This window comes from Marmota monax, unplaced genomic scaffold, assembly GCF_021218885.2.
Source record: "Marmota monax isolate L192 unplaced genomic scaffold, Marmota_monax_Labrador192_F-V1.1 WCK01_AAM20220418_F8-fsc00109, whole genome shotgun sequence".
Classification (NCBI taxonomy): domain Eukaryota; kingdom Metazoa; phylum Chordata; class Mammalia; order Rodentia; family Sciuridae; genus Marmota; species Marmota monax.
Window position 1 is genome coordinate 1,843,778 of NW_026695229.1, and position 23,990 is coordinate 1,867,767.

A 23,990-nucleotide genomic window follows, 5' to 3' on the forward strand; every position below is an offset into this window, starting at 1 on the left:
CAGGGCCAATCTACCAATGGGCAACATCCCCAGCCCTTTCTATTATTTATTTATTATAAATATATATTATTATTTATTTCTATTATTTATTTATTTACTTGTTTATATTACTGGGGATTGAAGCCAGGGGCTCTCTACCACAGAGCTACATCCCTGTCACTTTTTATTCTTTGAGACAGGGTCTTCCTAAGTTGCAGAAGTTGGCCTCAAACTTGAAATCCCCCCCCCTCAGCCTCCCTAGTCACTAGAATTATAGATTTATGCTACTGACGGGGGACATTCAGTTTTCACAATGTCCTGTTCCATACCTCTTGGAATACCACCTAGAAGTCTTCATTGTCCTAAACCTACAGTCACCTTGAATTCCAGGAAAGGCAGAGCCTGGCAGACAGGCCACACCATGGTAAGATCACCTCCTGGCCCCACAAGCAGAAGCAATCATTTCATGGGAATTTAATTGCTCCCTCAAGGAATAAGGACTTCTCTGAAGCCTCCTAGCTGAACCAATCCTCAGATAATGATCAACCAGACCAATGGCCTGACCAACGTAAACTCCTCTGCTAGTTATGCCACCGCCCCAACCACACAGGACCCAACTCTTGCCTTTCTTCCTTTTATTTTTTCTTTTAATATTTATTTTTTAGTTTTCGGCGGACACAACATCTTTGTTTGTATGTGGTGCTGAGGATCGAACCCGGGCTGCAAGCATGCCAGGCGAGCGCTACCGCTTGAGCCACATCCAGAGCCCTTTTCCTCTTTTCTATAAAACCTCAAAGTTTCTGACGTCTCTTGAAGACAACTCTTTGGTTGTACCCCTATACCTGTTCTTCACAGCGTGGCCATGCTGATTAAAACTCCTTTCATGCCCTTCATCATTGCTGGTCTCTTTGATTGGCATAATGAGAAGGGTGGGTTGCCAGGTCTTTTGGGAAATACCTGTCCCTACCACCCGCAAGCCATGGGCCTTTACCCAAGAGCTCCAGAACACTTTTTAAGAGATGGCTCCTAGGTAATATTCCTTCCTTAAGAGTAGCCATAAGGTTATTCAGCCATTAAAAAGACTTGCATAAACTTGAAAAGGAGAGAGAATGAATCCTGAAAGGGGAGATGTGATGGGAATTTTCCTTCCCTTATTTTCCCATATGAGACAATGGGGAAATTAAATCACTAAGTCGAATTCGTATTTGCCTTTCCATCTGCACCACTCTCCCACGAGTTGGTCCACAGGCAGGCTCCTGTCCATTCCCAAGTCCCTGCGTTCAAGTCCCCCTCTTCCACAGTTACCCGACTGAGCGGCCCCGCGGGAAGGCCCACCACTGGGGCTCAAGTCGGCCAGAGGTCTGCCCTGCCCATTTCTTTGGCTACAGGACCCTTCTCAGACGACGCAGCTCCAGCCTACTGCTATTAACGGGGCACGCAGGGCAGGGGAGACGCCACCAAGCGGAAACGCAGAGACCTTAACTAGCTTGGAGTCTTCCAACCTCCGTTCCAGGATCGCGCTCAGCCAGAGCCCGAGGCCTCGCCCACATCCCGCTGACGCATCTTCCCGGAAAACACGTAGCGCACGCGCACGGCGTCTGGGGCTACGTAAGGACGTCAAGGCGCGCGGTGGCGTGGACGGCAGTATTTGTGGCTGGTGATGCGGTTTCTGGGTCTTTGCGATCCCTTCCTCGGTCCCTTCAGTATCCGCTGTCATCGAAGACCCCAGGCAGCTTGCGCTCTTTGATGAGGCCGGGTTAAGAGTCTTGGGGTTGCTGTTCAGCGGTAGGAGGCCGGGCCCTCCCCACAAGTGCTGGTCCCTCGCGAGGGCCCTGGAGGAGACTCCTGTACTGCGGGGCGACTTGTGCCTTTCTTCTGCGGGTCTCGCTCCCGAAGAAAAACGGGGTTTCTTCTGTGTAACCTAGAGGGCACCGCTAAGCGGGATGGAACCTGTGACCTCTAGGGACCTCACTGGGGATGGGGCCTATGACCTTAAGCCCACCCCTGGGTTGGGACCTGTGACCTCGTGGGAGACCCGCTTCAAAAGGTGCTGTAGAGAGGGTTCAGGCATTTGGGGATTACAGCTGTATGGTGTCCTAAAGGCGCAAACTGAAACTTCATTTGTCCACATCTAGGCAGGAGTCGTGATCAGATGACCGATCCCACAAAGTGGGAGAAGAGCTTACAGCCACAGCAGCTCTTCAGGAAGATGTCATGGTAAGTCATGTTGTGAATAGCCCAGCTTCGCCAAGGCTCACATTTCTCTGAGTAATTAAGTGTTTCTGAGGTGTCTTAGGCTATATCCTACCTCAGAAATGTTTTCCAAGATATTAAATATGTGTTGAATATATATAGGGGTGGGGAAAACCTGTTTTTCTAGAATTAGGTGATACATGGGTTATTTCTGTGGTCATGATTTTAAGAAGCACCACCCTAGATAGAGAATAATGTAAAAACTCCTGTCTGATGTATTAATTAACATTACCTTTTCCAACTTTCATTAATTCCTTAGCCATAAAAGAACATTCGCTAGAGTTATCTGTAGCCATAGACTTTTGGAGCCAAGCTCAGTGTACCTAATTCAACTCGATAGTCTGTTCGTTCTCTACCTTTGAAAGGGATTTGGGTGCTCAGGAGAGTGTTCTAAGGGACACCTGGGGAGTGGAGGATGTGGGCCAGTGAATGTGAGTAGCAAGCCTCCAGCGTGCTTGGGTCTGCAGTGACCCTGTTGCATTCCTACAGTGCTTGCCAGAACACTTTTGAAATGGTTTGAGGCCTTGCCCTGCCCTATCCAGAGCAAGGTTATAGAAATTTCAGACAACTGACTGCGCCTTTCCAGATAACGGTATGCTATGCTGAGCATTGTATAGACCTTCATAGTCTAATGTTGCAGCCGCTTGACATATACACATATAGTTAAAGTAAATAAGATGTAAAATTCATTTTCTAGTTTAGACTAGTATGGCAAGTGACTGTTGGACTGTACAGATTAGAGAACATTTTTGTCTATATGGGAGTTTGGGAGAGGGTGGCAAAAGATAGGGAAGTCATTGAATATTTAAAGTTGAAAATGCAAGTTCAGGGGTAATAAAGGTAGGAGTTAAACCAGAATAGCAAAGAGTAACAGAAGAATCCTGCCTTGAGAGATTAGTGGAAGACAAAGCCAGGAAAACCAAGGACTCAGCAAAGGAACTGAGTGCCAGGGAGTTGTTGGAGGGTTAAAAGAGTGTGTATCAATCCTAAAGGAAGGCCTCATAGAACATGTATGTACAGGTACCTTCTGACTGCCCTTTTGTGTCATGTAGGGACTGGGGCTTGGGAGGTGGTGGGAAATGCTGGTGCTGTCTGCTGCTTTTGCTGTGAATCAACTGTCCTTTGTCCTTAGGGAGTTTTTATGTTTTAAACTGGCAGGCTACCTTGTTAGCTGCAAGGAGGAGCATCATAGACGTTCCAGTTCCTAACAACTTCTACTTCCTGTGTCTCTGGCCCAGCATGTAGCAGAAGGCTACCTGCTGTTCCTTGGTGTTTCAGCAGCAGTGATCCCAGGATGCCAGAGCTGAATCCCTTCTGTAGCTACTAGGCTAGTCTGTGGCACCTGTGCAGTGTAAGTACATTATTAACTCTGACCTTCTTGTTACAAGTCAGACATTTGAGTCCCAGATAGGTTCACAGGACTTTTAGTTCACAGGACTGTCTAATGTCTGACTTGTGGAGCTTTGGTTCTTAGGGATGTTTTTTGACTGCCTTTTGTGGTTTGGATTCAACCTGTGTTCAGTCAGTTGTGTGCCTGGAAAGGGCATGCATGGGCTGCTGTACATGTGCGCCACAGAAATGTCTCAGATCACTGTGGAAGCGGGGTTGGGAGTTGGGAACTAGGATTCAGCTTTGTTACTGCCACTTGTGACAATAGGAGATGGTTGGTTGCAATTGTCCTGGGGAGCTGAAGGCATTTATAAAAGTCCCCACTTATGTGTTAACGTCACTTAATAATACACCTCCATGGCGTTTCTAATTTCATTTTTACAGATGACATGGATACTGAAAATGAGAAGTAAGGCCTGGCTGACCTGACCATGTTGACATCTAGTGCGAAGTGAAGCAGAATTTGTACCTTAATTGAGCAGATTTGAAGCCTCGTGTACTTCTGTTTTTTTTTTTTCCCTCATGTACTTCTAAAAGGGTTCAGCAGTATCTTGTTCTTGGCCTGGGCTATGTGTCTGAGAGAATTTTCTGGGTCCAGGTTTGGGCCCCATTTTTTTCTGCCTCTAGAATAAGCCTGGCTGAAGGGCCTCAGGCCCTTCTGGCATCTCCCAAATGAAAAATGAGATATTCAATAAACATGGTTTTAAATGTGTGATTCACTCCAGCCTCTATTTGTTCTTTCCATGTGCCAAATGCAAAGGTAAGAAAGACTTGCCCCTCAAAGGAGTTGTTCATTTCAAAGGGGCCCCTAGTGTCTCGTCTTGTTCTATACTTGTACCTTGTAAATGACCACTTGTAAATGATCACTTTGTGTGCATGTGCCACCTGTTACACCTGATGGGGCATGCTGGGTATTGTTCATAAAGCAAGTGTCAGAATCTAAGTAAGTATACCTGGGCATGGTTGTGCAGGCCTATAATCCCAGTGACTTGGGAGGCTGAGGCAGGGATATTGCAAGTTCAAGGCCAACCTGGGCAGCTTAGCAAGACCTTCAATATTTAAAAGAAAAAAAAGACGGGATTGGGATATAGCTCAGTGGTAGAGCACCCATCGGTTCAACGTGCAGCACTATAAAAGAAAAAGGTCTGTGAAATCCTTAGTATGCCACAGATTATCTCTTATTTTAGTTGAGAAGTAACTGATAACAGTCCACACATAGGTTGTGCCCAAGGGGGTAGGTTATCCAGCTTGATCTCCATCTCTTCCAAGGCCTGACATTTAGCCATTGACCTTAGTGCCTAAGGTCAGCTCCCAAGGTCCCTGACCCATACATGGAAAGATGACACCAAAACAAAAAAGCCTGTACCTTAAGGTGTAAGTTTCCTCACCGAGGAACTGATTTAGACCCCCTGAGCTGTTTGTGGGGTCAGGAAGCCTCATACAGGAGACACCAGCAACTCCTGGTAGCCTTCCAGGAAATGGAGATGGTCTCACTTCCAGGAGGCTCTGGGTTTGGGTAAGCTTTGTGGCTTATGTGGGTACATGTAGGGTTTCCTGGCAGCTGGGAATCATTCCCCTACTACTGACAACCATATCTATATTCTCATATGAGGTAAAAATCAATTTCGGTTACAAATCCTAAATCGTGAACTGAGAAAGGGTGCTTTTCTGGCACTAGGGATTGCTGCAAAGTAAGCAGCAGGAGTCCTGTATAGGGATTCAAGAGCAAGGGAGTCACAGCTGTGGCAATAGGGGCTCTTGCAGAGGAAGATGTCTATAGAAACTGATCTAGGTCAGATAATTAATAAAACTGCTGCCAAGGCTAGAGCCTCAGGCCCAGCAGGCTTGAGTAGGTGGCAGCCTACTAACCTTAAAAGAAGCATCCCCTGGGGACGCTGCACATGGCTACCACTTACCCTGCTTGCTGAGGACCAAAGACTGACTGCCCAGTCCTTGAAGTCAGAATAGGTAGGAGTCATTGAATTCAGTGCTGGAAAGGCCCAGGGGGAACTTCCTTCATGTGATGTCATCTCTGGACATTGGCTTCAGTAGACATGAAATGAGAATAACAGTAGCATGGGTCCTGGGAATCAAATGAGGCAACAAGAGGCATATGGTTGTGCAAACCTTCAGGGTGGAAGAGGCACAGTCATGACTGTGGTTACACCCTGGGTCATTCAAAGTGTTTAAGCTCCACCCACAGCCAATCTGTGAGCTCAACATGGTCTTGACATTTTCAAATAGGGGAAGAAAAAAACCTCAAAGTATATTTTTTGTGACAGGTGAAAAATTTGTGAAGTTCAGACTTCAGTGTCCCTAGGGTTTTACTAAAACTCAATTACATCAATTATTCTTTTTTTTTTTAATTTTTTTTAGTTGTAGATGGACACAAGAACTTTATTTTTATTTGTTTATCTTTATGTGGTGCTGAGAATCCAACCCAGGTCCTCACACTTGCAAGGCAAGTGCTCTACCACTGAGCTACAACTCCAGTCCCTACATCAATTATTCTTAAAATCATTAATACAAACCCAGGTCTGCTTGATTCTTTGGGGGTTGCAGAAGTGAAACTGAAAAGGGACTGAGACTAAGAATTCCCCACACTGGAGCTTAGGTTTGTGAAACCCTTCAAAAATACCTGCCAATGTGAAGTCAGAACCCCATTTCTGGATATGGGGATCCCCTACTCTGGGTACTGGGGATGGAACCCAGGGGTACTTTACCACTGAGCTAAATCTATAGTCCTTCTATTAAAATTTTTATTTTGTGTTTTTTTTTGTTTTGTTTTGTTTTTTGTTTTTGGTACTGGGGACTAAATCCAGGGGCATTTAACCACTGAGCCACATCCCCAGCCCTTTTTAATATTTTATTTAGAGATGGTCTTCCTGAGTTAGGGCCTTGCTAAGTTGCTGAGGCTGGCTTTGAACTTGAGATCCTCCTGCCTCAATCTCCAGAGCCACTGAGATTACAGGCATGTGCCAACGCACCCATCAATTCTATTGCCTCTTGACTAGCTGGGATTATAGACCTGCTGATCACCATGCCTGGCTGGAGCAGGGAATTTTGGGGGACCAGTGACTCCTTATCACTAATGGTACCTAGTTTTACCATGTACTTGGATAAACCCTTAAAATTTTATTAAATATGCTTTCATTTTAAGGCATTTTATAGAGATAAGAAATAACTTGCATTAGCAAACAATTTAAAGCCTAAAAAGAGAAAAGATTGAGAAAAAATTGTTAAGTGTTGGAATATAACAAATCTCAAGATGGTACACAAATGACTCCAGTTTGAGAATACTGGAGTCTGCCATCTAGACTTCCTGCTTGAGGGAGGATTGAAAGAGAACTTCCCTGTGTGCTTGCAAGCAGACCCCTCAGTCAGTAGTACTGTTGAAGACAAACCTGAGCCATGACCAACTAACTGGGCCATTATCCAAATGTGCGGTTGCATCCTCATACCTTGATGACCACAGGCTGAGATCTGTGAGTGCTGAGATGAGACCTAAGGGCTCCAGGCCTGTATGACCTCATCTACCGTCCATGAAGGCTGGATGGAAGGACAAAGCAAAAGACATGGACATAAGTCTTATTGCAACTGGCCTCCATAGAGAACTTCATAGGGGCCTGTGTCCCTCCGTGGTTGATAAAGTGGGAAATTTCAGCAACTTGAATCCCCACCACTGGAATCTCTATAAGGTAGACAGGAAGACTTTGTATCTTATACCCTGTTTGGCTAGCAGGCACTTTAAAGAATGCTATTGTTTGGTCCTCTACCCCAGAGTCTCAGGTATCAGCATCCTTTTTCATTTTTGTGTTAAGATACAATGTATATGCAGTAAATTTCACCTCTATTGAATTCTTTTGTAGGGGTGGGGTGAGGGACTATGAATTGAACCCAGGAGCACTTTACTACTGAGTACTGAGCTACATCTCTAATCCTTTTAAATTTTTCATTTTGAGACAGGGTCTTGGTAAATTGCTGGGTCTGGCCTCAAACTTGTGATCCTCCAGGCTCAGTCTCTAGAGTTACTAGGATTACAGGCATGCACCACCATGCTGGGCTCATTTAGTTTTCAGTTCTGTGTTGACAAATATGTGTGGCTGGGTGACCATGACCATGTCAAAAAATTTTTCTTTAAAGTCCCACAGCAAACCCTAACATGCAGCCAGGATTGGAAACCAACCCACAGAGTCTCTTCCGCTTGGGGGTTAAATAGGAGCTTTTGAGAAGGGCAGCAAGGACCCCTCCAGAGTAGGGAGAACCCATTAAACACAGGCTTTCCTGCTCTGGTAGCAGGAAGCAGCTCAAGCACCCCTGGGGAGGGAGCAGCAAATGGGCAGGGCCGCCCTCCCAGGGCCAGAACCCACTTCCTACTTTACCACAATGCTGTAGGAGTCTGGCAGGGGGCTGGGCCTCTCCAGGCTTCCCCTCCTGTCTACATCTTGCACAGAAAGGTCGGAGTATCCTGGCCTGAGTGTTTCCATCAGGCAGAATGGAAGATGAGGAGGGTCCTGAGTATGGCAAGCCTGACTTTGTGCTCTTGGACCAAGTGTCCATGGAGGACTTCATGAAGAACCTGCAGCTCAGGTAAATGTGGGGCAAGGGTCCTGGCCTTCCTTCCTCCCCCGCCCCAACCTCTTCCTGTAGACCTGAGGGAAACAGGGAAGGAATATGGGTCCTCATCATCAAGGAAGGGGTCAGCGGCACACACACACACACACACAGACCACACAAGCTGAAATGAGTGCCTGAAAGCATGCCCTAAAGAGATAGTGGCTGCCCAGAAAGTGACTGTCCTTAAGGGCTGGAGCTGTTCCGACCCTGCTTCCCATATAGCCCAGGCACCTGTCACCTCTTCCTTCCTGTGATTGGGCCATAGCATGATCCTCCTGGGACAGACAGGCAAAGGCATCAGGATCAGGGCTGTGTCCCCTTCCAAACCCTCCTCCCGCTGATGCTCCCACGTTTCATCTCACATAGGGGTGGCCTAAGCACTGGGGACATTGAGATGAAGTGGGCAGTCCCCACCCTTGGGTCCAAACAATCTCAATGAGTTGAGATGATGCTCTGGGGCTTGTGGGGTGTCTTAGGACACAGCTAGTAGAAGTGACATTGGAGCTCACATTGTCAGTACCGGAAGCAGAGAGAAGACAGGAATGAGCTGGGGATCTAGGGGTATGGCATGCTAGATGGTCTTGCATACAGCGGGGCTTTATGCCTGCCTCCCAGGGGAGGACTGCTGTGTGCCAGGAAGCTCCCCAGGAAAGGTAGGGGACCAGGAGCCCCACTAAGCACAGGAGTCAAGAGGCTGTGATCCTGACCGAAGGAGAGGATAAGGTAGGAAATGAGCTCAGCATTTTGTGCTCATTATCATTATTCTACCTCATTCTCATAAAAATGAGTTCATGAGAGAGGCAGTATCTTCTCCATTTTGAGGATGAGAACATTGATCCTGGAGAGGACAGTGACTTACTGCCAGCCACATGGCCTGTAGGAGTATTATAGCCAAGCAGAGGGCACCCTTGTCAGAGGCAGCGGAGGAAGAGGAACCCAGACAGGGCTTCTTGGGGAAGGGCGGGTCCCACATACTAAGGGATTCTGTGGCCAAGGAGCAGGCAGGTCAGTTCTCCTCCCAGGGGCAGAAGGCAGAGAGGTACTGACAGGCTCTCCACAGTGACTTGGTTTGTAAACAGAAAGATGGAGAAGACTGAGGATGTTCTGGGAGAGGGTCATTGGCCATTGGCCACAGGCTGGGGCACAAAGACTGTCTGTGCAGGCACATTGCTCCAACCCCTCCCTGTGGTCTGGGTGGGGCAGGGCGGGTCTCCTTCCGGCTCTAGTTCCCGCCCAGGCCCTAACACAGGAAACAACTAAGTCTCCTCCCTCTCCTCCAGCCAAGCCCCTTTCTTGCAACCCCATCACCTACCCACCCTGAAGGATTCACCCAGGAATCAGCCATGACCCTGTTGGGGGTATTGCACAAGTAGATTCCCTTTGTAGGATAGGTGGTCCTGATTCCTGGGGCTTCAGGACCCCCCCTAGAAAGTAGTGTGTGCTGGGGGCAGTCACACATGCCTGTAATCCCAGCAGCTCTGGAGGCTGAGACAGGAGGATAGCAAGTTCAAAGCCAGCCTCAGCAAAAAGCAAGGTGCCAAGCAACTCAGTGAGACCCTAAATAAAATACAAAAATATAGCTGGGGATGTGGCTCAGTGGTCAAGTGCCTCTGAGTTCAATTTTTATTTTTGGTACCTCCAAAATATAAATAAACAAACAAACAAATAAATAAAAGCCGGGTGTGGTGGTGCATGCCTGTAATCCCAGCAACTTGGGAGACTGAGGCAGGAGGACCATGAGTTCAAAGCCAGCCTCCACAATTTAGTAAGGCCCTAAGCAACTCAGTGAGACCCTGTCTTTAAATAAAATACAATAAAAGGCTGGGAATGTGGCTCAGTGGTTAAGCACCTGGTACCAGGTAAATTCAATCCCTGGATACCAAAAAAAAAAAAAAAGAAAGAAAGAAGGGTGGGGGGAGGGAGAGAGGAAAGGAGAGAGACTGAGAAAGAAAGATAAAGAAAGAGAGGAAGGAAGGAAAGAAAGAAGGAAGGAAGAAAGAAGGCTGGCTTTGAACTTGCTATCCTCCTGTCTCAGCCTCCAGAGCTGATACATACCCTACATGGTAGGGACGACTGAGAGGTTCAACTCACCCAGGATGGTACCAGGGAAACTTGAATGGACACCATCCCCTTTTGCCTTCTCTATGCTCAGCCTTTACTGGTGGGGCTGACTGGAACCCTCCCCATGTGGGTTGTGCAAAGTGGTGAATGCTGAGGCCTTGCCCACTGTGCCCAGGTTTGAGAAAGGCCGCATCTACACCTACATCGGTGAGGTACTGGTGTCCGTGAATCCTTACCAGGAGCTGCCTCTATATGGGCCTGAGGCCATTGCCAGGTACCAGGGCCGAGAGCTCTACGAGCGACCACCTCACCTCTATGCTGTAGCCAATGCTGCCTACAAGGCGATGAAGCGCAGGTCCAGGGACACCTGCATCGTCATCTCAGGTACCTGCCCTGCAATCCTTGCCTCATTTGTAAACAGCAAATGAAAGTGCTTAGATATCTCCTGCATCCTGGAGGTGCAGGCAGGGACAGGGAGCTGAGCTAAGGGTCAGAGCCTCACTGAATTTTCCATCTCCCATCTTCCCGGCAGGGGAGAGTGGGGCAGGGAAGACAGAAGCCAGCAAGCACATCATGCAGTACATCGCTGCTGTCACCAATCCAAGCCAGAGAGCTGAGGTGGAGAGGTAAGTGACTGTGGACCATGAATCTGTTGGGAAAGGGCCTGGCACCAGAAGGCAAAAGACAGGAGCTAGAGCCTATCTTAATCCATGCCCAGTAAGGAGGATTCTTGGGTCACTTCCCATACCTAGAGGTAAGTTATGGCTGAGCAGCTGGAGTTGTGACTCAGTGGTAGAGCACTTGCCTGGCATGTGTGAGGCCCTGGATTCAATTCTCAGTACCACATATAAATAAATAAAACAAAAGAGCTATAAAAAAATAAAAAGATATGGCTGAGCTACACTAAAGATCTCTTAGATAATGAGGGGTGAAACCCAGCTAAGGCACACAGGCCATTGGTTAGAGAGGAGGTATCACTGATAGGTGGATATGGAGGGGTATAGGAGATACTAGATATGGCTCAGAACAGGGCAGGGGGTGCCCCCAAGGAGGTCCACAGAAACCTGGAAAAGTTAGTAGTCTGGTCAAGATGGCGGAGCATGCCAGGCAGGCCTGTAGGCTACACAGATGGTCCTGAGGCCCTGATCCAGGAAACCAGGGATGGCCTGCCCCTTGGGGCCTTGCAGAAGCACCTTCCTGTGTCTGAGCCAGACCAGATCAGACCAGTTCCACCTCCTCAGGCTACAGAAGAGATCAGGGGAAAGTGTAGCCACAAGAAACTAAGAATAGCATTTGCTGAGCACCTGTCCTGAGCTCAGAGCTGCTGCAGACTACACAGCACGAGCAAGTCCACAAAGTGCCTTCCTGAGGCTGAGGCAGAATGATTATCACACAGCTCTGAGGAAGCACCAGGCAAGGCAGGGCCTTTTCTCCCTCTCAGTCAGTTCCCTGACTCATCTGAGATGCTATAATTTCTGTGAAGACAACTCAGGCAGAGACACTGTTCTCTAGACAGGCATCTTTGCCTTGAGCCCTGATCTCTCTATCCACAGGGTTAAAGATGTACTGCTCAAATCCACCTGTGTGCTAGAGGCCTTTGGCAATGCCCGCACCAACCGCAATCACAACTCCAGCCGCTTTGGCAAGTACATGGATATTAACTTTGACTTCAAGGGAGATCCTGTTGGAGGACACATCCACAGTTACCTGCTGGAAAAGGTGAGTACGTAGGCTGAGGAAACCCACATGGGGGACCCTAGCTGAAATCTTTCCCAGGCCTGGGGACCCCAGGAACTGGGAACACACTGACCCTGATGTTGCAGGTTAGGAAAACTGGGCTCTGTCAGTGACCCTTCTCTGAGACTCACTGTCCCTGGGGCAGCCCATCATCAGGCTGGGGTCCAACTTCCCTTCTCTTCAGTCCAGGGTCCTCAAGCAACATGTGGGCGAAAGGAACTTCCATGCATTCTACCAGGTGAGCCTCTGTATATGGGGAGGGATTGTGGGGAGAAAGCAAAGTGGGAGGAGGAAAAGAGCAAAACAGGCTGGACCCACTTTCCACCTCCCTCATTATCCCAACTTCCCCACCCTACTCCATTCCATCTGTTCCTAGACATTGTCTTTATTCCCCACCATAGCTATCCCAACCCCACATACAAGAGAGCGAGAGCTCATTGGGCATGGAGGCAGGGTATACTTAACATTTGAGACCCCCAAAATATAAGAGCTCCCTGGGACACAGGCAGTGTCTTCACAGGCTCTGAGGTCTACACTGAGGTGGAGCTCCTTGGCACATGGGAAGTGTCCACATCATCTTTGAACTACCCCTGTGTTTGTTGGTTCAAGGCTGGAGGGAAGAATGTGTTCATGTGTTATCCTGCATCTGTGAGGGTTAGGTGGGGATATAGGAGGGTCCTTGGAGCTTAGTGGCCTAACTAAGTTACATCTGCATCCTTCAGTTGCTTAGGGGCTGTAAGGACCAAGAGCTACAAGGACTGTACCTGGAGAGAAACCCTGCTGTGTATAATTTCACACGCCAGGGAGCCGGGCTCAACGTGGGTGTGCACAATGCGAGTATAAGGGGCATGGGTCTCAATCAGACTTAGGTTCAAGGTCCTGGGAGTGGGGGCAGGGAATGGGCAGCAATTGGATCAAACTAGAGTGGTGTGAACAACTTGGGTAAATGTATGTGGTGGAGGGGTGAAAGGAAAACAGCTTGGGGAGGAGACAGAGGACAGGGTAAGCAGGTACCTGATATGGAGGAATTGGGGTCTATGGATGGGACGGGATGTGGGGTAAGCAGGTGCCTGGGACACAGAGATTCAGGGAGTGCAGGGGGCCTGGGCTGTGTTCACTTGGGTGGTGAGTTTCTTCTCTCTTAGGGCTTAGACAGTGATGAGAGGAGCCACCAGGCAGTGACTGAGGCCATGAGGGTCATTGGCTTCAGTCCTGAGGAGGTGGCATCAGTACACCGCATCCTGGCTGCCATATTGCACCTGGTGAGCCTGGCTGAGAGGGTCTGGGAGTGTCTGGGAGGTCATCTCCCCACAGAGATGTCCTTTTAGGAACCACTCAGGGGCCAGGATTGGACTCACTTGAATTATTCCAGTGAAGCTGAGTTGACTGCCTCCCTTGCTGAGGTTGATTTGCTAGTGATGAGCTCAGTGGGTGTCTAATAGAGCTTGCTCTCAGGAGTCCAGACTGCAGGCTGTGACAACCAAGCATTTTGCATCTCACATTGAGCAGACTGCCTCTTGGTTAAGTTGTTCCTCAGAACCTCTCATTCAGCCTCAGAGCTCTGAGAGCCATGAGGAGTAAGTTGTTGGGAGTCCTTAGCAAAGGCTCCTGATCCCCATCTCTGCTGTATCCATGGCTTGCAATGACCAGCTAACCATGCTGTCTGAACAGGGCAAGGTCCCCTACATCCCACCCCCTGCTTCCTTTCCTTTTTCCCGTTCAAAGGTGTCTAGGCTCCTTGGAGATGAGGAGCCTGGACTGTTCATGGTACCCCCATCACCAGGGAAACATCGAGTTCATGGAGAGAGAAGAAGATGGGCCACAGAAAGGGAGCCTAGCAGTGGCTGAGGAGGCATTGGTGGACCATGTGGCTGAGCTGACTGCCACACCCAGGGACCTGGTGCTCCGCTCCCTGCTGGCTCGCACTGTGGCTTCTGGAGGCCGGGAACTCATAGAGAAAGGCCATACTGTGGCGGAGGCCAGCTACGCCCGGGATGCCTGTGCCAAGGTACTCCCCTGGTGGTTAAAAGGGGGAAACCCAGGAGGCCTTTGTAGGGGATGCCAGGATGGCAGCAGCAAGAAGTGGCATGCTCTGCCCCCAGGCAGTCTACCAGCGGCTGTTTGAGTGGGTGGTGGACAGGATCAATGGTATCATGGAAGCCCGGGGCCGTGACCCTCGTCGTGATGGCAAGGACACAGTCATTGGTGTGCTGGACATCTACGGCTTTGAGGTGTTCCCTGTCAACAGGTGAGCAATCCGGCCAACCATGTCCCCAGTTTTGACTCCCCAAATGCTGTGGACACCAAGGTCCTGGAAAGCTCAGCTGGGACTGGGAGGTAGGAATGTCTGGATTTTCTCACTGGTCCTGAACCCCAGGTCTCCTACCCTTCCAGCCTACCTTGGCTGAGTCCCTGACCAGCAGTGCCCTGATGAAAGCTAATATTTTGGGGCTCACTTCTCCTGGCCGTGAATTCCAAGTCTACATGGTGGGTAGGGTTACAGTGGAGGGTAAGCAGGGATGTATAAACTGCAGTAAAGCCTCATGGGGTCCTGGCACTATCAGGGGAAATGTGGGGGGAGGGAAAGCCATTCTACAGTACCCATGAGGAGGGAGAGACCCTCTGAAGGCCCTGCTTACCCCCAGCTTTGAGCAGTTCTGCATCAACTACTGCAATGAGAAGCTGCAGCAGCTCTTCATCCGGCGCATCCTGAAGCAGGAGCAGGAAGAGTATGAGCGTGAGGGCATCACCTGGCAGACTGTGAGTACCCTTCACATTAAGGGAACCTCCTGCAGCCTTGCGGGCACTGAGCAGGCGACGAGTGAAATGAGGTTAACAGGTAGGTGTCTAGATGGCTTCAGGAGTCTCCTGGCTGGCTGCTTTCACCCAGGTTGAATACTTCAACAATGCCACCATCGTGGAGCTGGTGGAGCGGCCCCATCGAGGCATCCTGGCTGTGCTGGATGAGGCCTGTAGCACTGCGGGACCCATTACTGACCGAATCTTCCTGCAGACCCTGGACACACACCATCGCCACCATCCACACTACTCCAGCCGCCAGGTGCTCCAGCTGTTCCTTGGGCACAGCGGGCTGATGGGACATGCCAAGAGGCACTGCAATACCTGTGCCTGGGGGGCCTTGGAGGGACCCAGCTTGGTGCCATTCAAATCACTGTGACAGTTTCCTTTGCCCAGGCAGGGTGGCTGTGGGACTGTCCACTTATGCAGGCCAAAGACCTGCCCCCACCTTCTATGTTTTGACCTTGGCCTGTCCTATAGCTTTGCCCCACTGACAAGACAATGGAGTTTGGCCGAGACTTCCGGATCAAGCATTATGCAGGAGATGTCACGTAAGTGTCCTCTGCTTCCACCTGCACTCTGGTTCCTGCATGAGCACTACTGCACATGTCACATTCCTGGAGAATGGCAAGGACCCTGCCCTATAAAGACATAGAAAACATGCCCTTCACCTAGAAGCATAGGTGTAAGACAGGACATGAGGTTTTGAGGATAGTGGTTCTCAACTCAGGCTTCATTCATTTGGAGAGTTTATAAAAAATACCCCACTCCAGTACCTATTGGTGGGGGAGCTGCAAGTTGGGTAGTGGGGCAAGGGGGCAAAGATCCTGCATTTCTAACAAGGTCCCAGGTGAGGTCTCACTTCAGTCCTCATGCAGGCTCTGAGCATCAAGGCTCAGGGTGTCCTTCAGGGATTGTCATGATGATTATTAATTTACCTGTGTCTCACCCAATCCTAAAGAGGATTCAAGGTGACTCAAAGAGAGGTGCAAGTGTCTAACATGATTTTCCCAAGGAGACTAACTAGTAGATGATGAAGACAAAGAAGCCAGATGTTAGATCTATTTACAATAATCCACACCCTGCACAGGGATTGCAGATGGAGCTACGATTTGACACTGCTTTCCAGGGGTCCAAGAAGAACATGATTCTAAGGCTCTCATGTCACAAGACTAAAGTAGACCTAAGATTCAGGAGTTTCTGGTCATAATTGCAGTCACTAATACTTATGAGGACTCACTGTGCAAGCATTTGATGTACATTGAAGCAGAGGGTTTGAATGACCTGTCTGAGGTCACACAGCATGTTCGTGTGGAGCTGGGATTCAGTATAGGGATGTGTGGCTTCAAAGCTAGGTGCTAATCCACTTGATTCATCTTCCAGGAGAGAAATTTCTCTTCAGGGAGTGAGTCTTAGGTGATGAAAGAGAATGCAGATGTGAGGGAGAAGGAGAAGAGAGAGGGCAGCAAGGAGGGAGAGAGACCGACCTCCCAAAACAGAGGCAGGTGGGGGGCCTTCAGTGTTTGTCATCATTTGAGAGGCCTGGCAGTCTAGTCCCTCCCTGATCACCTCTCTGACCCTGTACTTGGGCAGGTACTCTGTGGAGGGTTTCATTGACAAGAACAGAGACTCCCTCTTCCAGGACTTCAAGCGGCTGTTCTACAATAGGTAAGTATGTCTTGCTAGTTGTACTGGTGCCAGAGGCCCAGGGCTGGTGGTCTTCAGGGACTCTGGCACCTGATCCACTTGACAAGAGGACAGGCTACAGCTCAAGGCTAAAGCCATGCAGCAAACTAAGGGCCACACTGGGACAGGTAGGGCTGCTCCTAAGAGGGCAGTTGGGTATGCAATCTGTGTCTGCAGCTCAGATCCCACATTGCGGGCTATGTGGCCAGATGGACAGCAGGACATCACAGAGGTAACCAAGCGCCCCCTGACAGCTGGCACACTATTCAAGAACTCCATGGTGGCCCTAGTGGAGAACCTGGCCTCCAAGGTACTCCTGCCCCACCCTGACTTTCCAGATCCTTCTTTCTGTGTCCTGGGTGCCCGTCACGGAGGGTTGGCATTCTTGTATAGTGTGCTTGAACCATGTCTTACCCAAGTAGGGAACACACCCACTGCAGAAATTAGATGTGGGGGCTCAGGGACCAGACTTGATCAGTCACTGAGCATACAGTGGGATTCATGTATCCTCCCTTTGCCCCACTGCCTCTTGGGCAGGGGGCCCTGATGGGGTTGATCCAGCCCAGCCCCCACTGAGAGCCGGGATTCTTCTGGTGGCTGGGGCAATAGGGAAAAGAAACTGATACTATCTTTCTTGTGGTGTTTGGGTCCAAAGTCAAAGGGGCAATTAGTGCGGGGTTCGCAGCTGGTGGGTTTAACAACATAATATTCAGTGGAGGAGACCTGATCCTGCTCTTTTGGGCTAGAACCTGGCTTTGGCCAGACCTCCTCATGAGTCCTGCCCCATGCTCTGAGCCTCTGCACTTGTGCTATGATTTCCCTCTGCCTGACTCTCCTCTTAACCTGAGCCTTTGGGGGCTCAAGAAATCCCTTTTCAAGTTAGTGCAAATAGTGGCCACTGGCTCAGATCTCTAACCCCCACTCTGTCCCTATAGGAACCCTTCTATGTCCGCTGCATCAAACCCAATGAGGACAAGGTGGCTGGAAGGCTGGATGAGGACCACTGCCGCCACCAGGTCGCATACCTGGGGCTGCTGGAGAATGTGAGAGTCCGCAGGGCTGGCTTTGCTTCCCGCCAGCCATACTCTCGATTTCTCCTCAGGTATAGGCACCCAACTCTATCAATGTAGGCTATAAATCTTGTGTAGAGTCCAAGGGGTAGGAGAGTCCCTAAACATTTTGTACACATTGGCACAAGTGAGAGCCAGCATGCTGCTGGCTTCAAGGCACCAAAATGTCTGTTGAGGACATGTGGGAAGACATGTACATGGACATGTGTACAAGGGCACATGTGAAAGGTACGGGAGGACATGTGGTAGGGGCACATGTGTTGGACACATATACATACAGGTATCACAGCTGCTCTAGGATCATGCCAGGAAAATTCTGGCTCTGGGACTCCCAGAGTGGAGTATCTCCTCAAGTGTGGGCAGGGCAGGTTCCATGCCCTCTTCCTGGAGCCAGATCCCCATTGCTCTGTCCTGTGCTGACAGGTACAAGATGACCTGTGAGTACACATGGCCCAACCACCTGCTGGGCTCTGACAAGGCAGCTGTGAGCGCCCTCCTGGAGCAGCACAGGCTGCAAGGGGATGTGGCCTTTGGCCACAGCAAGCTGTTCATCCGCTCACCCCGGACGCTGGTCACACTGGAGCAGAGCCGAGCCCGCCTCATCCCCATCATTGTGCTGCTGCTACAGAAGGTGTGGGGAGTAGGGAGCTGCCCACCACAGCGGGAATGGGTGTCCTCCTGAATCCCACAGTGGATACGTTATCCAATCGGCTCCTGATGGTGTTCCTGGTCTGTTGAAGTCAGGGTCCTTACACTGTGTGGTCAATGGTTTGTTGCTTAAGTCTGTCTTAATCTGTGAGTCCCTAGGCTGCTTGCCTTGTAGGGTATCCAGTTTAGGTTCTTACAGTCACCATCTAGTGGTGGCCCTCTGTCTCAGGGTCTCCCAGAAGTTGTCAGATGCCCTCGTAGATGAGCAAGCACCTCCATCTGCTCCCACCTTTCTTCTTACATGAGCTTTCTCCTGAGAATCTGGGGATCCCTACAATGCCAGGTCCCAGCTTAAAAAGCCTAGCATAGTTGAGCATGGTAGCACATGCCTGTAATCCCAGTGGCTTGGGAGGCTGAGGCAGGAGGATCTAGAGTTCAAAGCCAGTCTCAGCAACTTAGCAAGGCCCTAAGAAACTCTGCGAGACTCTGAGTGCCTCAGTGGTTGAGTGCCCCTGCCCCTCAGTTCAATCCTTGGTACCAAAAAAAAAAAAAAAAAAAAGGCCTAGCACAGGCAAATTACTCTTTTCTGAGAGTCTGCAGAGCCTTGGACAGTACTCTTCCAGCCTAGCTGGCTACATGCCCAAGCTGGAACCAACCTCTGGCTGGACCTGGTTTCTGGGAGCAGGGGGTTGGGTCAGTTTCCCTAGAAACAAGCAGGGGGTGATCAGGAAAGATTCAGGGGCACAGCTGGGGTTAGGAGGTCAGGTCTGCCTGGGCCTGACACCATATCCACCCATCTGACCCACTCAGGCATGGAGAGGTACCCTGGCTAGATGGCGCTGCAGGCGGCTGCGAGCCATCTACACTATCATGCGCTGGTTCCGGAGGCATAAGGTGCGTGCTTACTTGGCAGAGCTGCAGCGGAGGTTTCAGGCTGCACGGCAGCCCCCACTCTATGGCCGGGACATTGAGTGGCCGCTGCCCCCTGCTGTGCTGCAGCCCTTCCAGGACACCTGCCACATGCTCTTCTGCAGGTACTGCCTTAAGTCCTCCTCATTTCTCATGTAGCCAGCATCCTCTGAACACTGAACCTGTCATCTTAGTACCTGGCTGGAGATATACCAGCCAAAGCAGAAAGATAAGACTGGGCCACATTAGCTGACTGTCACATCCCAGTTGGTGGCAGATCCCTGACTATCCCAGTACGGTGCTGGACATTCCAGGTCCAGGGCCACGGTCTTTGGGAGGGGAGGAGAGTTAGTCAGGGCTGGGGTTTGGGGGACTCTGCACCCGAATGGGGCCTTGAAGGCTGAGTAGAAGCTCTCCAGGAGGGGCACAGAGTAGGTGTGCTTAGAATGGGAGTGTGCTGTGTGGTCAGAGATCTTGGACCATCTTCCAGAGACAAGTGTTGAATGTGAGAAGCCAAGACCAGAGAAGCTAACAGAAGTTGGGACTCAAAGGGCAATTAGCACCAGTCTGATGACTGGCTCTCTCCTGTAGAAGGGGTTGGGGAGGGCATAAATACACAGGCTGGTGTCCTCTGACTACTTCCCTCTTCCAGGTGGCGGGCCCGGCAGCTGGTAAAGAACATTCCACCTTCAGATATGGCTCAGATCAAGGCCAAAGTGGCTGCCATGGGGGCCCTGCAGGGTCTACGTCAGGACTGGGGCTGCCAGAGAGCCTGGGCTCAAGACTACCTGTCCTCTGTGAGTGCCAGGCGAGCATGGAGCTGTGTATGGTGGGGAAGCTCGCTGCTGACAATGTGCCTGTCTCACCATGCATCCTTGCCAACCAGTGCTGACTTGTTGACCGTGCTCTTGGCCCCTGTCTTTCCCTCTTAAGATTTCATTCCTGAGGTTTAAGGGTTTTCATCTGGCTCCCCTGCCTGGGCTCTCCCTGGAAACTTGGGAATCCCATGTTCTCAGGTATAGCTGAGTGTACCTCCCTACACTATCGTGTTCTCAGATACAGCACCCCTAGTCAGGCAGGCCTGCACATACCCACTCCCCCTGCATGGCTTCCTCAGTCCTCTCCTGGCTGCTATGAGTTTGCTGTCCTATACCTGGTCTTCAGGGAATGGCAGTCCGGAGATAGGAGGCCCATCCAGGTGGACAGTTCCTGTGCCCAGGATCTAGGTTCTTGCCTGCCCACGGGCATCTCTCCAGAGAATATAGGCCTGGGCTTGAGCAGCAGCTGCCTGTTGGGTGGGTGTAGAGGGCAGAGGGTGGGGCACAGACCTGGCCTAGAATATCAGCATTTCCTGAGGTGAAGGACAACTGTGGTGATTTGCCATTAGTGAGTGTGATCCCAAGACCCCATCCCAAACATCCCCTCCCCACCATCTATTCTCAGGGCACTGACAACCCCACAGCCTCAGGCTTGTTTGCTCAGCAACTGAAGACCCTTCGAGAGAAGGATGGCTTTGGGGCTGTGCTCTTTTCTAGCCATGTCCGTAAGGTCAGTACCTTGTCTGGGGGTTTGGGGGCATGGGTTGGGGGTGCCCAGGAGAGACCCTTGAGACATATCCAGCTCAGGCACAGCTGCTTCTGAAACTCTGGAATTTGTCAGGATAGCTCAGTCAGTGAAGAGAAGAGCCAGGGAAGGGAGGAAGGAGGGATAGCTGGGGCCTGGGGCCACGAGTGGGGCAGTTGGCACGAGCCTAGGTCCAGCCACCCCTCCTGTAGGTGAACCGCTTCCGCAAGTGCCGGGACCGGGCCCTTCTGCTTACAGACCGGCACCTCTACAAACTGGAACCTGGCCGTCAGTACCGGGTAATGCGGGCTGTGCCCCTGGATGCGGTGAGTACCATGGGCTGCATATGGAGCATCTGTGTGGGGCTCTGCAGGGCCCCTGGGCTGGAAGCCTTGCCTAAGTCTCCTTCCCACTATCTGTGATGGCCTGGAGCATCCTGACACTCAGGCAGTGGCAACCCCTACTGAAAACCCTGAAGTGGCTTCCTATGGCTCATGTGGTGGAGGGTCTGACTCTGCCAGCTCTGCTGGCCCAACCACCTTGTCCCCCTGACTCATGCTCTCACATTCTGGTCAAGCCAAATGGCTCCTCTCCCCACCTAGGCCTCTCTGGGTGGTTCCTACCTAGGCATGCTAGAACACACTCAAGTGCCTGCTACAGTTCTCAACTACCTCCTGCAGGACCCTGTCCCTACCTTCTGCCTGGCTCTGTAGCCTACCTGCTCCCTTGCATGGCAGCTCTTTGTTCCCATGAATTATCTCATAGGACAAGGAGCAGCCTGGGCAGGGAATCAATGTTGGATCTGGGTCTCCCATGAGTTTGGGGGTTCTGTGACTGTCCTGTTATCATAATGCTGTCTGATGTGGTTGCCACGTGCCAGTGTGGTTATTTAAATGTAACCAAAATGAGGTAAAACTAAAAACTCAGCTTTTCAATCACAGTAATACATTCAAGTGTTCAGTAGGGGCAGGTGCTAATCTATCAGCAAAGATCTAGAATATTCCATAATGACAGAAATTCCTATGGCATGATGCCCTGCTGAACCCTCCTCTTTGCCAGCAGGTACCAGAGAGGGAAGGAAGTGGCAGTGGAGGGGTGGTTGAGGGCTGGAGTTAGCACTCTGCCAAAGGCAGGGCTTCTCATTAGGTCTTAGGAGGGGCTTCCTAAGGAGGGCTGCTGTATCTTGACCCCGAGTTTCCTGCTCAGGTAACAGGGGTGAGTGTGACCAGTGGACGGGACCAGCTGGTGGTACTGCATGCCCGGGGCCATGATGACCTCGTGGTATGTCTGCACCGCTCCCAGCCACCTCTGGACAATCGTATCGGGGAGCTGGTGGGTGTACTGGCTGCACACTGCCAGAGGTGAGTCTGGGGCCAATTGGGGATGTGGGCATGTAGAGCCTCACTGCCCTGGCCCTCTGCCTGCCCTGACCCCCTGTTCCTTCTGTTCCAGGGAGGGAAGAAACCTAGAGGTCCGTGTCTCTGACTGCATTTCACTGAGCCAGCGTGGGGCCCAACGCCTTGTTTCCGTGGAGTCCAGGCCAGAGCAACCAGAACCAGATTTCTGCTGTAGCCGTGGCAACTTTACCCTCCTCTGGCCAAACTGCTGATTTAGCCTGAGCTGGCCTGTCCTAGTCTCCATGCAGTTTCTCACACTTGGCCCTGGCCACACTGAAGGCCAGGACTCACCTACCCCTGTAGAGAGCACAGTATAATAAAGATCCTGTATCTGTGCCCAGCCTGGCTGTGCCTGGGTAGATGGACAGTGGTCACTCTCACCCTATCTGGGTGGAATACTGGGCTACCCAGGCAAGTTCTGCCTGCTCCCATAGCTAATGTCCACCCTGTGTCCGCTGCTCACCCACTGCAGGATCACCCAAACTGGAGGAGGAACTCTGGGGGCCTAGTATAGGGTAGAACAACAAGACTTAGTCCTCAGGGTCTCAGTCCAAGGACAGGCTGAATGTGGATCCCATGGTCTGAGAGAAAGGGTTCTACCTAGGGACACTTCCTGGATGCCCCAAGCTGCTCTCATGGGCTCAAGACTTCCCCATACCAAACGTAGCCCTTGGTCCCTTTCCTTCCCTACCCACAGGGTTCCTGGTCTAGGGAAGGCTTGGGCCCCAATGTCAACTTGGAGAAGTACTGGGGGGAGCACAGAGCAGCCACCCTGAGGGCTGTCAGGGGATGTGCTAATAGGCAGCCTTGGCCCAGGGCTGATGTGGTCTCGGCTACTAGCTGTCCAAGTTGGGTACTGGATGTAGGTGTCTGAGGCTGTGGGACCTTCTTCTGCAATGAGAAATCAACAAGAAATGGGGCCTAGCAGCCAGAACTGCCAGTATTGGGAAACAGGGCTACCTATGTTCAATGTTATAGGACAGCCATGCAAGGGAGGCCAGGGTAGGTACCCACCTCCATGCCTCTGGTGAGTTAAGCACTTCTACAACACTTACCCTCTTACTAGGCCCACACTCCTCTGAATCCCTCAACCTATATATAACTCTTCCGCTCTCATTCCCCTCAGTCCCTTCCCTCCTCAGCTCCTCAGTCCCCAACCCTTCAGTTACTCAGCCCAACAGTGCTCCCTCAGTACTTCAGCTCTTAAGCCCATCATATCCAAGCCCCCATCAACCCCTCAGCTTTTTAATTCTTCATATCCTCAGCCCCCATCAGCAGCCTAAGCCCCCTGCTCTCTTCTTCCATAGGTGTTTCCTTTGTCCTCACTGCTGCTTACTCTCTTGAGACATAAATTTAGCAGACATCCTTGCCTGTTTGTGCCATTTTGTTGTGGAGGTCAACATCTGTCACCATGGCTTTTGATTGTGGCATGAGGGTTTAGGAGCATCCAGAGCTCTCGACCCACTGAGGCTTCCCTGTTCATATGGTCAAGCATCTGTAGGTCTCAACAGTCAGGGTTACTTCCTGCGTGCCCTGGGAAGCCTCTACAGAGCCAAACCTCAGAATTTCTGGCAGCTTCTGGCCAGGTGGGATACTTCCCTCACAGAGTAATCAGATGAGAAGGGCCTCGTTCAATCATGGGAACCTAAACACTTCTAGATATAGGTGTGCTTCCTGCCCTTTGTAAATCACTTCATCGGAAAGCTGTATAGCATCAGCTAGCTGCTGTCCAAATTCCCCTCCCTTACACCTTGGAAGGGGCTAGAGAATACCATCCACCCTTGTCAAAATTTTCCTAGATCTTTAGGAAGCTCTACTTACAGACTGCAGGTAAGCCCCAGTGAACAAGTAAAAACTTCAGGGAAGCCCCAGAATGGGGAGT

The 23,990-nt window shown here is 50.7% G+C and overlaps 1 protein-coding gene, 1 long non-coding RNA gene and 1 other non-coding gene across 9 annotated transcripts; all 3 read left to right on the forward strand.

The window, feature by feature from the left end:
- Positions 1-1,580: 1,580 nt before the first annotated feature.
- On the forward strand, positions 1,581-4,333 carry LOC124088286 (uncharacterized). Its single transcript, XR_006850326.1, has 4 exons — positions 1,581-2,026; positions 2,115-2,196; positions 3,391-3,583; positions 4,006-4,333. It is a non-coding gene; the product is annotated as an uncharacterized LOC124088286 (long non-coding RNA).
- On the forward strand, positions 2,669-2,802 carry LOC124088353 (small nucleolar RNA SNORA9). The gene has a single exon (XR_006850339.1). It is a non-coding gene; the product is annotated as a small nucleolar RNA SNORA9 (small nucleolar RNA).
- Positions 4,334-7,986: 3,653 nt separating the features above from the next.
- On the forward strand, positions 7,987-22,448 carry Myo1g (myosin IG). 7 transcript variants are annotated; one of them, XM_046437849.2, is made up of 22 exons: positions 7,994-8,211; positions 10,475-10,683; positions 10,832-10,925; positions 11,853-12,018; positions 12,221-12,274; positions 12,759-12,869; positions 13,182-13,298; positions 13,820-14,044; positions 14,139-14,284; positions 14,682-14,796; positions 14,927-15,097; positions 15,316-15,386; positions 16,429-16,503; positions 16,699-16,831; positions 17,457-17,623; positions 18,015-18,222; positions 19,050-19,273; positions 19,801-19,945; positions 20,592-20,696; positions 20,924-21,037; positions 21,918-22,072; positions 22,164-22,448. In XM_046437849.2, exons 1-22 carry the CDS (start codon positions 8,117-8,119, stop codon positions 22,318-22,320), a joined length of 3,057 nt encoding a protein of 1,018 aa, XP_046293805.1. In that variant the 5' UTR covers positions 7,994-8,116; the 3' UTR covers positions 22,321-22,448. The 7 variants fall into 7 exon arrangements, 5 of the variants coding, with proteins under 5 accessions (XP_046293808.1, XP_046293805.1, XP_046293806.1 ...); XM_046437850.2 differs by having other exon boundaries at positions 12,759-12,854; XM_046437852.2 differs by lacking the exon at positions 22,164-22,448 and having other exon boundaries at positions 7,991-8,211; positions 20,970-21,037; positions 21,918-22,056.
- The last annotated feature ends 1,542 nt before the right edge of the window (positions 22,449-23,990 follow it).

Excerpts from the sequence above, each read along its gene's own strand:
- Myo1g (XM_046437849.2), top strand. The coding sequence starts at position 8,117 with ATGGAAGATGAGGAGGGTCCTGAGTATGGCAAGCCTGACTTTGTGCTC. Across the intron at positions 19,274-19,800 it reads TGCCACATGCTCTTCTGCAG|GTGGCGGGCCCGGCAGCTGG; the intron begins GTACTGCCTTAA and ends TCCCTCTTCCAG. Across the intron at positions 20,697-20,923 it reads TTTCTAGCCATGTCCGTAAG|GTGAACCGCTTCCGCAAGTG; the intron begins GTCAGTACCTTG and ends CCCCTCCTGTAG.